Source organism: Macaca mulatta, chromosome 7, assembly GCF_049350105.2.
Source record: "Macaca mulatta isolate MMU2019108-1 chromosome 7, T2T-MMU8v2.0, whole genome shotgun sequence".
NCBI lineage: Eukaryota > Metazoa > Chordata > Mammalia > Primates > Cercopithecidae > Macaca > Macaca mulatta.
In genome coordinates this window covers 46636815-46653327 of record NC_133412.1, presented here as the reverse complement: position 1 = coordinate 46653327, position 16513 = coordinate 46636815, and the positions used below count along the sequence as shown (strand labels likewise).

The 16513-nt window shown below is 45.3% G+C and overlaps 1 protein-coding gene across 1 annotated transcript in view; it reads right to left on the bottom strand.

Moving 5' to 3' along the window:
* Nucleotides 1–475: 475 nt before the first annotated feature.
* Nucleotides 476–16513, bottom strand: part of NOX5 (NADPH oxidase 5) — a 43301-nt gene continuing 27263 nt past the window's right edge. The window contains exons 11-16 of the mRNA XM_015142557.3: nucleotides 12602–12646; nucleotides 11907–12031; nucleotides 11533–11614; nucleotides 10389–10488; nucleotides 2086–2252; nucleotides 476–1029 (exon numbers count right to left, since the gene is read on the bottom strand). Of these exons, the coding sequence (XP_014998043.3) occupies nucleotides 898–1029; nucleotides 2086–2252; nucleotides 10389–10488; nucleotides 11533–11614; nucleotides 11907–12031; nucleotides 12602–12646 (651 nt within the window). The 3' untranslated portion in view covers nucleotides 476–897. The remainder of the gene's footprint in view (nucleotides 1030–2085; nucleotides 2253–10388; nucleotides 10489–11532; nucleotides 11615–11906; nucleotides 12032–12601; nucleotides 12647–16513) is intronic.

Here is a 16513-nt window from a genome sequence, read left to right as displayed (position 1 = left end):
TGCTGAGATATCTGCACCTAACTTGAAAATGCATGCAAGGCCGGGCGCGATGGCTCAAGCCTGTAATCCCAGCACTTTGGGAGGCCGAGACGGGCGGATCACAAGGTCAGGAGATCGAGACCATCCTGGCTAACATGGTGAAACCCCGTCTCTACTAAAAATACAAAAAAACTAGCCGGGCGAGGTGGCGGGCGCCTGTAGTCCCAGCTACTTGGGAGGCTGAGGCAGGAGAATGGCGTAAACCCGGGAGGCGGAGCTTGCAGTGAGCTGAGATCCGGCCACTGCACTCCAGCCTGGGAGACAGAGCGAGACTCTGTCTCAAAAAAAAAAAAAGAAAATGCATGCAAAAAGTCAGATAAGTTGACAGATGGAAAAGAGGGAAGAGGAACTGATGTCCTATGTGATAAACAGAGCAAAATATTAACGGAGGAGTCTAGAAAGTAGGTAACACTGTTCACTGTATGATTCTCCTCACTTTTTGTATGTTTGAACAATTTTATAAGATGCCGGAGAAACAAGCTTCCAAATGACTGTGATGATTGGGCAGGTTTGGGACCACGGATGTAGGGGAAGGCTCCGTCAGAAAATGTTTGGGGGAGTGGTTGCCCTCGAACCCCACCCCCAAGCTCCAGTCACCAGCCTCTGGTTTCCTCAGTTTCACAGCAACCCCAGAATCTACAGCAGACTGAACAAGGCACTGTCCCTTCCCCTGGGTTCTAGAGGAAGTTCATTTGTCCCTTGGGGTCTCCTGTTTACCGCGTTGAGCAGGATTGGGGGGTACCTAGGCTTTGTCTTATTGGGAGGGTTGTCTGAGGCTGGTCCCTGTGGGAGTGTTTATACTAATGCGATGAAGCAGACCCATGGTGTGGATTTGGGGCACAGCTTGGAGAGGTGAGGCTAGAAATTCTCTTGGAAAAATCGGAAGCTGAACTTCTCACAATGGCCCTTCAGCACCTTGGCCAGAGCTGGGGAGCCACAGAAGAAGACCTGCACCTTGCCTTTCTTCTCAGCAGCCACTTTCTGGAACACCTGGAGTCAGTGGGGTTGAGGAAGAGAAGAGGAAAGATAGGTGGAGTTGCTGACTCACCAGTGATACAACTGCCCGGAGGTAACAGCATAACAGCTCGGCAGCAATAAACATCCCCATTTTCCACAAGGAGCTGCATGGCACAGCTGCTGGATTTTACAGCAGAGTTCGACACTCAGCCATTCAACTAACAGCCATTTGTTCAACTGGCAACATGACCCAGAACCCCAGGGAGGGGACCAGGGCCAGAAATAAGTAAGACCCAGGCCCTCCACTCAAGGATCTGCAACTGTGGGAGACAGGCACTAAATTAGATATGCAGAGAGATGCATACAGTGCTCTGGGACTCCCGTGGGAGTCTGAACCTAGTGTTAGTCCCCAGCGCTGGCCACCTGCTGTGATTTAAATATCTTTCCTGATGTCAGTCTTTCCCCCAGAGAGGACCCTTTTCTACCCCAAATTCTGCTTATAAATTGCCTTTTTCTGAAAGTCCTCTTTGATGCCCAAGCACTCACCACGGACATTCCCCTCCCACTCAGCTGTCGTGACCCAGACATGGGGTCATCTGCAGCACTTTTAAAAGCAGCACCTTCTGGGCCACTTCCTGCAAACTGTATACCCTGACAGGTGAGTGTTCAGGGAAGGAAAATAATAACAAAACCAATCTGAGAAATAAAATAAAACGATTGCAAACTATTTCATGTCTCTGTGCCTCAGTTTCCCCATTTGTAACAGGCGATGATAAGATCTGGTGTTTTTCCAGGTCCTTGTCCACTCAGGCCTTCTGACACCGGTCCATAGGGAGTCAAGGCTGCAGGGGTCTTTGAGGTCACAGAGACTGACTTCCTCTCTGAACAGATGGGGAAACTGAGGCTAATGACGGAACAAAGGCTAGTGATAAAGCCAGTGTAGGTACCCTGTTTACCTTTTGCACCATGAGGTCCCTGCTGGACTCTGAACTCTTAACCTCACACTTTGCCCCTGACCTTGCCCCACTGCTGCCTCGGGCTCTCAGCTTCATCCATATCTGCAAGCTGCAGGGCTCCAGTTGGCATTACCTTGCTCCAGTCAGGCCGCCCAGGCTGGGTGCGCGTCTGCAGCCCCGTGATGGAGTCTTTCTTCTCCTTGTTGGCCAAGAGGTCAAGGGCCATCTGCAGGCCAATGGCCTTCATGTCATTCTTGCCCAGTGCAGATGTCATGTACATATGCAGCTCCAGGAAGCGGTCTGTTGGGTAGGGGACGAGGACTGCACTGAGGGTCTAGCACCCATGATGGGCGCAGGGCAGTATGCCAACCACTACCTTACCCTGGGGCTTGGAGGGAGACCCATAGGTCTTTTGCCCACTATCTGTCGTGTGACCAGTGCCATGGAGAGGAAAGGCAGCCCGTTGCTTGAGCTGGCCCTACTATGTGCATGACACACATTAGTTACTTTATATGCACGAAGGTGAGCCTCACAGCCACTCCAAGAGTTAGATCTTTTATATTTGTTTATTTAGTATTTTTGTAGAGATAGGGTTTCACTGTGTTGCTCAGGCTGGTCTTGGATTCAAGCAATCCACCCGCCTCAGCCTCCCAAAGTGCTGGGATTACAGGTGTGAGCCACTGTGCCTGGCCAAGATCTTTTGTATTTATAGAAGAAATGCATCCCAGGGCAGTGAGCATGGCAGTCCCTGGGCTCCAAAGCTCGTGCCCTTCTGTGCCTTACATGTCTGTCCTCATCCTGGCTGGGGACACAAGCCACACACATGAAAAGGTAATTTGGACTAAAGGGTCAAAGGCCGAGTGAATGGATCATAGCGTGAAGGCTACTGATATGCAGGGAAGGGCTAATGCAGACAGAGCTGCTTCCCAGAAGGGATGGGGACTGGGTTAGGCCTGGGATGAGGGGTGAGAGTAAAAGCAGAGGTGAAAGGAAGGCATGCTAAGTAGGACTAGTGTGAGCACAGAGTGAGAGGCTGGAACAAATGCGATGTTGGCGGGGCAGGGTGTGGTGCCCAGCTGGAGCCGCGTCCTCGGATGGGAGCAAAAGGAGGTGGGACTGGAAAGAGATTGAGGCCAGAATGAGAAGGGTCTTGAATGCCCAGCTAGGAGAGAGGGGAAGGTTGAGAGTAACTGAGTAGGGCGTGACATAATGAAACAGCGCTTTAGGAAGCGGCATCGGAGAGCTGAGGAGACGGGGAAGGAGACTGGCACGAAAGAGCCCACAAGGCCAGAGAACCTGCAGTTCTGCGCCACAAAGTTACAGGTCTATTGGGATACCGATCCTTCAGCACTCAGGAGCTCCCAGGTGCGCACTTCCGTGTTCCATACTCAGACGTGACATAAGAATGTTATCATTTTTATGTGTGCCATGATGAGAAAAAGATTGGTGAGTGCTGCCTTAGGCTTGAGTGTCGCTTCAAGCCAGAGTTGGGAGGGCCTGATCTAGGATGTGGCAAGGAGCATTCCCGAGCTGATGATCACCTCATTCTTCTCCTCTTCCTCTCTTCCCCTACACCCACACTGAAGGAGCTTTGCCATTTCAACGTGCTTTTTTATTGTTTCCTAAGTCGCCATCAGCCCATTTTTCATTTGGCCTAAGGTCTCAGCTGCTGTTACAATGCAAATGGCCCTAGGAGGGATAGCACATTTCATGTCACATGTCACTTAACCCCTAGTCATGCTGGATGGTGTGGGAGGGAGGGAGATGTATTATGAGATGCCCACCTGGGGGACCCCCTGCTTCTTACCCTGCCTCAGAGTCACCATACCCCAGAGAGGGGTAAGAGGAGGGAAGGGGAGACACCATGGTGGGAGGGAGAAGATAAAGGGGCTGTGGAGGATGACCTGGCATGGTTTTCACCCTCTCCATCCAGTTGTGTTTCAGACAACCATCTAATTTCTGGGACACTTTCCTAAGAAAATCACCCAAAGCAAGAAAAAAACTATGTGCACATATTAATTTCAGCATTTTTATGATTATGAAGAATGAGGAATAAACAAAATGTCCAGTAGTAGGAGCTTGATTAAATAATTTATGGTATAACCACTAACTATACCATTCATTAAATAGCCATTAAATACTACTACTGCTTTTATTAAACAGTTATTACTACTAGAACTTCTACTACAAATAAATTTATTAAGCAGTTACTATTACCACCACCACCACCACTAAATTTATCAAGCAGTTTATTAAGTTCCAGTCACTGTTCTATGTGTTCTGCAGATGACATCTCATCTAATTCCCATGACAATCCTATGAGGTGGGTACTAGTAGCATCCAGATTTTTCAGATAACTGCTTTCAAGGCAAACTGGTTAAATAATATGCCCAAGGTCCTATAGCTATTAAGGGTAGAGTAAAGATACAAACTTAGAATAATTGACGCTTAAGCTATAGAAATTAAAAATTATAAACCAAAAATTATTTAATGCAAACCTTGACGTATAATTAAAGTTGAAATGAGAAGCCACAAATTTCAGCTGCAGTTAATGAGAAACCCTGAAAGAAATTTGATGTGATAGAGTTGTTGACTCGAGTGGCTTTGAGAATACAAAGCACTGGGTTAGCTGTTACCCTTTGTTTACACAGATTAGGAAGAAGCAAACAGCAAATATTTATGTGCCAGTAACTAGAAAATTTAAATTAAATTTAAACTTTTCCTTCAGCTTGTCATCATAAAATTGAGTTTCTAATGAATTAATATAAGTAAAAGCATTTAAGAAAAAGAAGTCAATGGTATATAAATATTTGCTGTAATCGTTATTTACAAGAAAGGGCAAGGAGCTTTACTGAACTATTCTAAGCTTGAAGCGTTATCTTCCAAAGACTGTTGACTTGAACTTTAAGGTTCTGAATGTTATAGTAAACTAGATCTGTTTGGATAGTTTCTTGTAGAAAACTGTGTTTGATTACTTGAACGTATAAACTGTGTTTATCATAGGAATTTGAATTCACTCATGACAACCTGGTGATAATTAAAGAGTCAAATACAATCTGGTTCTAATGAACTCAACAAGTCTAAAACACTACGCCAATTCTCTTAAAAAGTCAGAAACATATCTAAAGATAGTTCTCCTTCTACAAATTATAAGGAAAACAAAACAATGACTTTAACAGATTAACATTTAAATATAGTGTAAACCCTCGGTATTCCACAAAGATGTCCCATTAAGACTATGATATGATCCAGAGAAATATTTCACCATACTTAATAATGATGAGAGTAAATGCTTAGTAAAATATGTAGAATACAGCAAACATTTGGGCAGTGAGGAGGGAGAGGTTGGAGAGGTTGAGGGGAAGACATTCAAGCCTTCTTTTCTTTTTGAGACAGCGTCTTACTCTGTTGCCCAAGCTGGAGTGCAGTAGTGCTATCATGGCTCACTGCAGCCTCAAACTATTGGCCTCAAGTGATCCTCCCACCTCAGCCTCCCAAGTAGCTAGGGCTACAGGTGCATGCCACCATGCCTAACTAGTTTTTAAAAAAATTTTCTTTGTAGAGACAGCGTGTGCCTATGTTGCCCAGGTTAGTCTCAAACTTGACCTCAAGCAATCCTCCCTTGGCCTCCCATAGCACTGGGATTACAGGCTTGAGCCACCAGGCCAAAGATTCATTTTTGATAAAAGTATAAAACAAGGGACCAAACAGTTAAAGACTTCATATATACTAAGGTATTTAATCTTTATTTTAAAAAATACGAATGGAAGGAAAAAAGGGTGTCTAATCTTTTTTTTTTTTGAGACATAATCTTGCTCCTTGCCCAGGCTGGAGTGCAGTGGCGCAATCTCGGCTCACTGCAAGCTCCGCCTCCTGGGTTCACGCTGTTCTCCTGCCTCAGCCTCCTGAGTAGCTGGAACTACAGGCGCCCACCACCACGCCCGGCAAATTTTTTGTATTTTTAGTAGAGACGAGGTTTCACCGTGTTAGCCAGGATGGGCTCAATCTCCTGACCTCGTGATCCACCCACCTCAGCCTGCCAAAGTGCTGGGATTACAGGCGTGAGCCACCATGCCTGGCCAAGGTGTCTAATCTTTGTCTTAGATCATTCTCTAAACTTTTTGATTGTCACTCATCAGAAAAAAGGTTGAGCATTCACCCCCAATAAATATATCTGTTTATCCATGTTTGTCTCTACTTACAGCTTGTATACATCAAAAATATATGTTGCAGGCCAGGTGCAGTGGTGCATGCCTGTAATCCCAGCACTTTGGGAGGCCAAAGCTGGTAGATCACTTGAGCTCAGGAGTTCAAGACCAGCCTGAGTCACCTGGAGATGACCCATCTACAAAAAAAGGAGATTAGCTGGGCATGGTGGCACACACTTTTAGTCTCAGCTACTTAGGAGGCTGAGGTGGGAGGATCACTTGAGCCTGGGAGGCAGAGGTTGCAGTGAGCGCCACTGTACTCCAGCCTGGGTGACGGAGCCAGACCCTGTCTCAAAAAAAAAAGAAAAATTTACATTGCAGTAAAGTGAACCACATTTACCCTTCCACCTGAAACAACCAGAAAAATGTACAAAACACACGAAACAATGGTTTCCAGACATTGGTCAGCAGGTGGCACGGGACTGTCATTGCTGAGAGAAGAGAAACAGATGAAGTAAACCCTACAACAGCCCTGCTTATTGCCTGATGCAGTCTCCTGTGGCGAGGAGACAGAAACTGGCATTCACAGAAGCCAAGACAGCCAGAATATTAGGCACAAGACTGGAAAAGGGAACTGCAGAAAGGAAGAGAGGGAAGGAGGAAAGGAGAGAAGGAGAGATGCAGGGGAGGAGGGGAGGCAGGGAGGAGGCCACTCACTAGCTCTGGAAATCTGCATAGTTTCTCCTAAGTCCCTGACTGAGCAGTAATTTGAATGTGTGAAAGAAAATGACCAGAAAAACTAGGATGGACGATACCTCGAGCTAAGCAGCTGGGAATAGTTTGCGTTCCCACTAAAAGCGAAGAGGCTTTGCCATAAATAGGGCATTAGGTAGAGTCCTACCCCACACTAAAGACTGCTCTAGACTCACCCCAATAGAAGTTAAAAGTGGGCCTCAAGAAGACCCACAGTCTTACATAATTTAACTGTGCACCAGAACGAAGTGCAGTACTATTTAAAGAAATAACACAAAATCCAGGCCAGTGGCTCACGCCTGTAATCCCAGCACTTTGGGAGGCCGAAGTGAGTGGATCACTTGAGGTCAGGAGTTTGAGACCAGCCTGGCCACCATGGTAAAACCCCGTCTCTACTAAAAATACAAAATTAGCCGGGCGTGGAGGCGGGCACTTGTAATCCCAGCTACTTGCGAGACTGAGGTAGAAGAATTGCTTGAATCTGGGAGGCAGAGGTTGCAGTGAGCTCCAGGAGCTGAGATCGCACCTGGGCGACAGAGCGAGATCCAGTCTCAAAAACATAAAAAATAAAATAAAATAATAAAGAAATAACACAAAATCCGTAATACAACAACATAAAATTCATAATGTCTGGCATCAAATAATAAACTATCGGGCATGCAAAGAAGCCAGAAAATACAATTTAACCTGGAGAAAATTAGTAATTAGATACAGACTCACAAGTGACAGAGATGATAGACATAATAGACAAAAATGTTGAAATAATTAATGAATGTGCTCAAGAACATCAAAGCAAAATAAAACAAAACAAATATGATGGTCAGGCGTGGTGGCTCATGCCTGTAATTCCAATACTGTGCGAGTCTGAGGCGGGAGGACTGCTTGAATCCAGGAGTTCAGGACAACCAGCCTGAGCAACATGGTGAAACCCCTTCTCTACAAAATACAAGGAAATGAGCCAGGCATGGTCATGCATGCCTGCACTCTCAACTACTTGGAAGGTTGAGATGGGAGGATTGCTTGAGCCCAATCTGCAGTGAGGCACAATCACACCACTGCACTCCAGCCTGGGTGACAAGAGTGAGACTCTGTCTCAAACAAAACAAAAAACAAAACAAAACAAAACAAAACAAAACAACAAATATGTCGACAAGAGAAATGGAGGCTGTAAAGAGACCCAGATAGAATATCTAGAGAAGAAAAATACAGTAACAAATGAAAAATACATTGGGTAGAATCAATAGATATTTGAAGTCCTTTGGCTTTTTATGTACATTTCAGAATCAGCTGGTCAATCTCTATTTTTCAAAAATCCTGCTGGGATTTTTATTGGGATGGGAATAATAGATAATGTGCTACAGAAGAAAAGATCAGTGAACTTGAAGACATAGCAACAGAAACTACCCAAAATGAAGCAGAGATTGAGAAAGAAAGAGAAGAACAGAGACTCAGTGACCTGTGGGATAATATCAAACTGTGTAACTGAAGTGGCAAGAAGGGGAAGAGGAAGTAAACAAACAAAAAACAGATAAACATGTTTTTTCAAACAGCTGGAAAATTTTCAAATCTCATGAAATCTATAAGCCCATTAAGCCAAGAAGTTCAATGACCTCCAAGTATAAGAAACATAAAACCACACCAAGGCACATCATAATAAAATTACTGAAAACCAGTGAGAAAGATAGACATTTACAAGTGGTGAGATTTTTAAAAGATACATTATGTACGGGGGAACAAAGATAATGGCACCAATCATCTTGTCAGAAATGGTGCAGGGCAGAAGACAATGAGGAGGTATCTTCAAAGTAATGAAAGAAAACATAATCAACTGGTGATAATATCTTTCTTTTTTTTTTTTTTTGAGACGGAGTCTCGCTCTGTGGCCCAGGCTGGACTGCAGTGGCCAGATCTCAGCTCACTACAAGCTCCGCCTCCCGGGTTCACGCCATTCTCCCGCCTCAGCCTCCCGAGTAGCTGGGACTACAGGTGCCCGCCACCTCGCCCGGCTGGTTTTTTGTACCTTTTAGTAGAGACGGAGTTTCACCGGGTTAGCCAGGATGGTCTCGATCTCCTGACCTCGTGATCCACCCGTCTCGGCCTCCCAAAGTGCTGGGATTACAGGCTTGAGCCACCGCGCCCGGCCGATAATATCTTTCAAAAATCAAAGTGAGATAAGGTGTTTGCAGTCAAAAGCCAAAAGAGTTTCTCACCAGCAGACCTGCACTAGAAAGAACCATCAGTTCTTCAAGCAGAATGGAAATCTCGACCCAAGCATGAAAAATGTAAAGAACCCAGAAATGGTAAATATGTGTATAAAAATAAAAAATTTGTTTTTCTGATTTTTAAATTTCTTTTTAAAAGATAATTGGACAAATGGTGGTACACCCATAAAATGGAATACCACTTAGCAATGAAAAGGAATGAATGACTTACTGATACATGCAACGACATGGATAAATCTTGAAGGTATTATGCTAAGTGAAAGAAGTCAGATGGAACAGACTACATATTATATGATTCCATTTATAGAAAATGCTGTAAAAGGCAAAATGATAGTGATAGGAAGCAGACCAGTGGTTGCCAGGGGTTACAAGTCAGGGGACGGTGTTGACTGCAAAACAGGAAGAGGAAATTTTCAGGAGTAATGGAAAGAAATGCTCCATATTTTGATTGCAGTGGTGGTTACACTACTGTATGCATTTGTCAAAATGCCATTGTATTCATTGTATGCTTAAATTGGTAAACTTTATTGTATGTAAATTATACTTCAAAAGCCAAACACAAATTAGTGTGAATAAGAATCGTTTGAGGGGCATGTTAAAATGTACATTCCTGAGCCCGACTCTGAGAGAATCCATTTGATTTGGAAGGTCTGGGGTGAGTCCTAGGAATTTAAATTTTCAACATGTGCCTATTCTGAATTAAAAGATATGTCATGAAAAAGATAAATTATAAAAATAAAGAAATATATTTTTATAAAATGTGAATAAGAAAACAAAAATTGGAAGGGAATCCTTTAAAATGCCTGGCGTCATCTGGATAGCTGGATGAGATTATGAGGGCTTTTTTTTCCCCCTTCTACTTTTTAACTTTACAAAATATTACATTTTAATAGAACCTCCCCCCATCCTGCTTCTCAAGACATGGAATAAACATCTTCTTAAAAAGACTGAATTAGCCTGGGCAATATAAGGAGATTTCCTCTCTACAAAAAAAAAAAAAAAAAAAAAAAAAATTAGCGGGAGTGGTGGCCTGCACCTGTGGTTCCAGCTACTCCAGAGGCTGAGGTGGGAGGATTGCTTGAACCTGGGAGGTAGAGGCTGCAGTAAGCCATAATCATGCTACTGCACTTCAACTTAGGCGACAGAGTGAGACCTTGTCTCAAAAAAAAAAAAAAAAAACCACTCTGAGTTCGCTTAATGGTTAAATGGTTCATTTTAGGTTACGTGGGTTTCATATCAATAAATTATTTTTTTAAAGATGCTGAATGCCCCTGTCCCACTCCCACTGCCCTCAGGCCCTGTCCCTCTCTTACCATGTTGAGTCTCCTGGGCCTGGTCCATCTCCAGTTTAGTCAGCAGGCTCACAAACCACTCAAAAGACCGCTGGTCTCTGTTGATCCAGATAAAGTCCACCTAGGGGGAGAGGCCCTTCAGCTCAGCGGCTGGGTCTCCCTCATTTGCAGGAGGCTCATATCTGTAATCCCTGGGACCCATATGACCACCCTGAAGTAAGCAGGGAACATTCACATACCCATTTAAGGGAGGGAAAAATCAAGGCTCATAGAGGTGAGCAGCCATGCCCAGATCACAGAGCAGCACGGCACCAGAACCAGGTTTCTGACTCCAAGGCGGGGATTTTCTCTAATATCTTCTACTGTTTACAACAAACAGTGTGTTGAAATACTAGCTTAGGATAGCCAGAAAAACATAAATTACTTTTTAAGAAACTCTTCTAAGTGGTATATACAGGATGATGAATTTTCAAAAGGCAAACATGTTTTCATTATTATTATTTGATTATATTATTTTCATTATTATTATTATTTCTTTTTTTTGAGACAGAGTCTCACTCTGTCACTCAGGCTGGAGAGCAGTGGTGTGGTCTCAGCTCACTGCCACCTCTGCCTCCTGGGCTCAAGTGATCCTCCCACCACAGTCTCCCAAGTAGCTGGGACCACAGGTGCCTGCCACCACACCCAACTAATTTTTTGTATTTCTGGTAGAGACGGGGTTTCACCATGTTGCCCAGGCTGGTCTTGAGCTCTTGGGCTCAAGTGATCTGCCTGCCTTGGCCTCCCAAAGTGCTAGGATTACAGGCATGAGCCACCATGCCCAGCCAGTATGTTTCCATTCTTAAAACCACCATAGGGTCATGGATAGGTAGCATTGTGGCGGCAACTGAATCCAGACTGCCTGGCTGTCAAGCTATGCAACCTTTAATGAACTGTTCAGAACATGTCTCAGAGGTGATGGGAACATTGAAGCAGGGGCGGGGCTCAGACATTCAGGAGGCACCAGGGGAACTCATTTAAGAGAATTCAGGGTATCGTGGGGAAAGAAAGATCCCATCAGGAATCACCTATCCGCTCCCACCTTTGCACAGGAGGATGGGCTCCTATTTTAGGAGGTGTCTAGGGGAGAAGGTCTGGAGGCCTGCCTGCAGGAGGTGGTACTCACTTTTTGGAGCTTCATGTTGTCTTGGACACCTTTGATCCAGGAGTGCTGGCAGTTGGGGCAAGTATGCTTTCTTTTCTGGTGCCTGAGGGGAGGCAGGAGGAAGGGGTTGTAAATTTGGGGCGAGACTTTTCAAGACCCCAGAAAATAGTTCAGGGGACAGGGAGCAAGGATGGGGTGGCAGAGTCCACTCTATGAGGAAGGGGAGGGATGAGACACAAAAAGGAGATGGGGGCAGAGCAGGAGAGGCAAGAGAGAGAAGAGCAGAGAGAGACAGGTGAAAGGAGAGGAAGGAGAAGGAATAAAGGGAGGAGGAGTGGAGAGGGTGCCTTGGGGCTCTGACCCAGGATGCAGGCAGGAGCACACTGTTTGCCCACCTGTACATGATACTCTGCAGGATGGAGGCAAAGGGGGTGATGCCGATGCCTGCCCCGATGAGCACGGCGTGCTCAGAGGCGAAGATCCTGCGGGTGGGGGTCCCGTAAGGCCCATCGATGTAGCACTGCGCACAAGAGGGAGTCAGAGAAGGGAGATGGAGGGGTGATGCTAGTCTCCCCTGCTACCAGGGGATGTCCCCAGGACTTCAGGACCCCCTTTATACATAGAAAGACATCTCCTGGAACCCAGGTCTAAGTGGCTCCCAATCCAGTGCTCTTTCCACATCCTGTGCTCTCAGCACCAGCCTGGGGAGAGCTCTAGGTGTTAGAATGCAGAGCTAGTGAAAACAAGGACTCGATCCGCATCCCAGGGGTGTGTGCCTGCCACTGCCGGGTGTGTGCCGTGGGTGCCCAGGAGACAGGGACAGAGAGCACGTAGCCCTGTACACTGCACACCCATCCCTGCTCCTGGAGAAGAGACAGGCCGAGTGTGAGGTATGAGGCCGGGCACCCTTGGATATAAAGAGCAGGGGGAGGGATGTGGTTACATGACCCGGATACCTGGATGTCAGCCCATGGGGATTTGAGGAGCTTGAGTACCCACAATCACAACAGCCCTTCCTTAAAGGCAAAGACTTCATTTCCTTTGGTTGGGGCAGGCGTTCTTGCTCATGTCCACCCCTGCAGCCTCTCACCTTGATGTTACAGAATTGGTGGTTCTCCAAAAGTATCCTGGAGCCCTGCAGGGAGTAGAGCAGAGAGTTATGGGTCTTGGTGTGGACAGTATTAGGCATTTCTTAGAAGCTTCTTTGCCTTTGAAGGATAACATCAGGGATGTGCTGGTAAACTGACTTCTGGAGATAACAGTCTTGATTGTTAGCTTCTGCCCATTTCTGTGGTGTAAATCCTGCCCACCGTGGCTCCCACCATAACAACTGTGTTTAATAACCAGCTCACGAAATTCCTGAAAATTTAACAGTGGCTCCTATGGTCTAGCACAAGTCAGTTTCAGGGTGTGACTGGAAAGCACTCCCCTCCTAACCTGAAATATTCTTTTCCCTCTGCCTGAAATACCCTTTCCTCTTTCCCAGCTGTCAAATTCCCTCAGTGCACACTGTATCTTTCATTGTCCAGCTCATCTGAAGTTGCTATTCCTCTTTGAAGCTCTTCCCACCTTCTCCAAGCAGAGAAGCCAGGGTCTCCCCTGGCTCACAGTTCCCCGGGCCCTAGGGCTTTGCTCTGGGGTTGCAGACAGTGTGCTCCTTGGGGGAAGAGAGCAGGCCTCCTCTGTCTTCCTCAGGACTTAGAGCATGGTAGACAGTCAGCCCTGTCCGAGTCAGTATCTTTCCTTCTGGAAGGTGAAGGAAGCAGACCCCAGAACAGGCCTAAACGAGCCTGTGCTATTTCCTGCTCTGGTGCAGGAGGCAGAGTTAGGAGTGACCTTCACAATCATCCAGGCTGAGAGCATGGGAAGGACGTGCCCACATTCCCACGGAGCTCTGGTAAATCCTGGGTCTCCTGCTGCCTCTCCAGGATCGTGACATCATGCCATGTTGCTTCTTTGTCCAGAGATGACTGAAGGCTGCTCCCCTGGTGTGGGGCATGAACTCCTGGTGGTGGTTTGAGAGTTAGGCTATGAGACAGTTCCTCTCCTTTCAATTTTCTTTAGTCCTTCTCATGGCAACGAGAAAGCCTTCCATTCTGGCTAATGCATCTCTACCACCTCTCTAACACTTACTAACCTCTTCTCTTTTTTTCCTTTCTTTTTACAAAGTGAGAAAGGAAAGAAAGAAAAGGAAGAAAGTGTGAAAGAAAGAAAGAGAGAGAGAGGGAGAGAGGGAGGGGGTGAGAGAGAGAGAGGGAAGGAAGGAAGGAAGGAAGGAAGGAGAAAGAGAAAGAAAGAAAGAAAGAGAGAGAGAAAGAAAGAAAGAAAGAAAGAAAGAAAGAAAGAAAGAAAGAAAGAAAGAAAGAAAAGAAAGAAAGAAAGAAAGAAAGAAAGAAAGAAAGAAAGAAAGAAAGAAAGAAAGAAAGAAAGAAAGAAAGAAAGAGAAGGAAGGAAGGAAGGAAGGAAGGAAGGAAGGAAGGAAGGAAAAGGGAAGAGTGTGGAGCACCACCTCTGGCTTGGAGCGTTAGCAGACAGGCCGTCTAGCAAGAATTTAATAACATTGATTCTCATTGTTTTTACTTTCAGAGCTATCCTGTGTTCATGACATGTAATACTAGTTTTCCATTAGAGATAATAATCTTAAGACTCCTTTTGAAATACAATTAAGTTTAAAGTAATGTTGGGACGTAAGAGAAACACTAAGTAGAAAGTATTACTGGGGCAGTTATTATGCAAAAGTTGGGAAGGTAGCAGGCAGATGATTGGCTTCAGAGACACCCAGGTGATGTGTCATCCTTTCTGAACATGGTTTGACCTTAAGGCATGTTCCAAGGACCCACCATCTATGGGAAGATAAGCCAGCTGGCCCTCCTGCCTCTAGTCCCACCTTCCTCAGCCTTACTAGGCCACTGTCTTCAGAATAGGCTTCCCACCATGTGTGAGTCTCCTCTTTTGTCTTCATGTACACCAGGTCTTCGTCCTGCGGCCAGGGATCTCCCTTGGGCCTGTAGGACGTCAGCTCCAGTGACGTCCTTGGACGCCACAACTCCCTGTGCTGAGATGCAGGAATGGATGGGTGGGGGCTGTACACTCTGCTTTGTTTCAAAACAGAAATTTCTTTATTATTTAAATCACAAATCAATAACGTTAGCTTTAAAAATACAGATATAGAAACTATTAAACAATAGTGAAAAAAGTATCAGAGCACCTAACTACTCAGCATTTTCTCCATGCACTTACAGATTTTTTTCTAACACAGACATACACAATACTTTCACGTAAATGGAGCATACTTTTTAGTAGCCTGCTTTTTCCACTTACTACATCTTGACAGGTTTTCCAAGTAAATACATTTAAATTGACTGAATCATTTTCTTAGGAGATTTAATATTCTATTGTAAAGGTGATCAGCAATTTATTTAGGTATTTTCCTATTGTTGGGCATTTTGATTAGCTTCATTTTCTCATTATTGTAAACAACCACCCTCTCTGAAATAGCACTTTTCCCATCCCTACCTCTTGACACTGACTTATTTATCTTTACAGCATTTATTATCACCTGACATATTATGCATATATTTTATTTGTTCATTGTCTGTCTCCCCACCAGAAGGTAAGCAGTGACTATGCCTTTGTTACTTACTGATAGATCTCCAGCATCTAGAACAGAACCTGGAAAAAAGCAGATGCTGCGCGCCACAAATATTTGCTAAATTAACAAGGAAATTACTATATTTTGTGTGCACCCGTCCAATTAGCATTTTTTTTTTTTTTTTTTTAGATGGGGCCTTGCTCTGTTGCCCAGGCTGGAGTACAGTGGCATAATCTTGGCTCACTGCAACCTCTGCCTCCTGGGTTCAAGCGATTCTCCTGCCTCAGCCTCCTGAGTAGCTAGGACTACAGGCACGCACCACCCCGTCTGGCTGATTTTTGTGTTTTTAGTAGAGACGTGGTTTCACCATGTTGGCCAGGATGGTCTCAATCTCCTGACCTCATGATCCGCCAGCCTCGGCCTCCCAAAGTGCTGGGATTACAGACGTGAGCCACCACGCCCGGCCCCCGGTTAGCTTTTAAGAATACGTCCCTAAAATGGAGTTGCTGGGCATGTAGGTATACATATTTAAAATGCTAACACATACAGCCAGGCTGCCTGCCAGAAAAGATTGTACCAATTTATAGTGGCAGAGGTGACTGAGGTCCCAAGGAAACAGCTTTTAGTGTGTCTAGCCCACTGATCCACAATGTGCCATGACTCGTCTGATTTTGAAAGTCAGTTTCCTCCTTCAGGAAGTTTCCCTGATTAACAGCCGAGAATGTTCTGCTTTTCCTACCTACCCCTGCATATCCCAGAGCTTTGCTCCTGGTGTGGTCCTGGAAAGGTCCTCTGGTCTGGCCAAGCAAGATCTCACCTGGATTTCAACCCTGGACTTTAAATTCCCCAATGGCAAGGCAGGATTGGGCCAGGCCTGGGGATGTCTCCTATGGCAGGGTTTTCATATGTTAACCTGTCTCCCAGCCATGAGGCACAGTCTACTTAGTTTGAATTCAGCCACCCTCAGCCTCAGTGTCTATTCTTATTTCTTTAGCAGTTGCTGTGCCTCTCTCTGTTCCTCCAAAACCTGATGGCACCAGCAGCTCATCAGCTTTATAGCTTTCATCAAGGATCTAAAGAGAATAACATTGCTGATGGTGATGAGGAGGAGGAGGGGGTCCACCTGGACCCTGCTGCCTATTTCATGCAGTACTTTATGTGCATTCATTCAGTTGGTTTTTTAAATAGTCGTAAGAGAAAGGTAAGTAATAGAGGGAACTACTTCTATTTTATAGATGAACAAACCAAAGGACATGCCCAAGGCCACACAGTTAGAGAGTATTAGAGCAGAGACCTGGAGGTGGGTCTTTCTGATTTCAATTCCCACTCTCTTTCTGTTGCTCTCTTCCCCCATCTAATGGGGGACATCAGACTGGGAAGGATCTGGAGTGGTAACACTTCGAGAAGGTT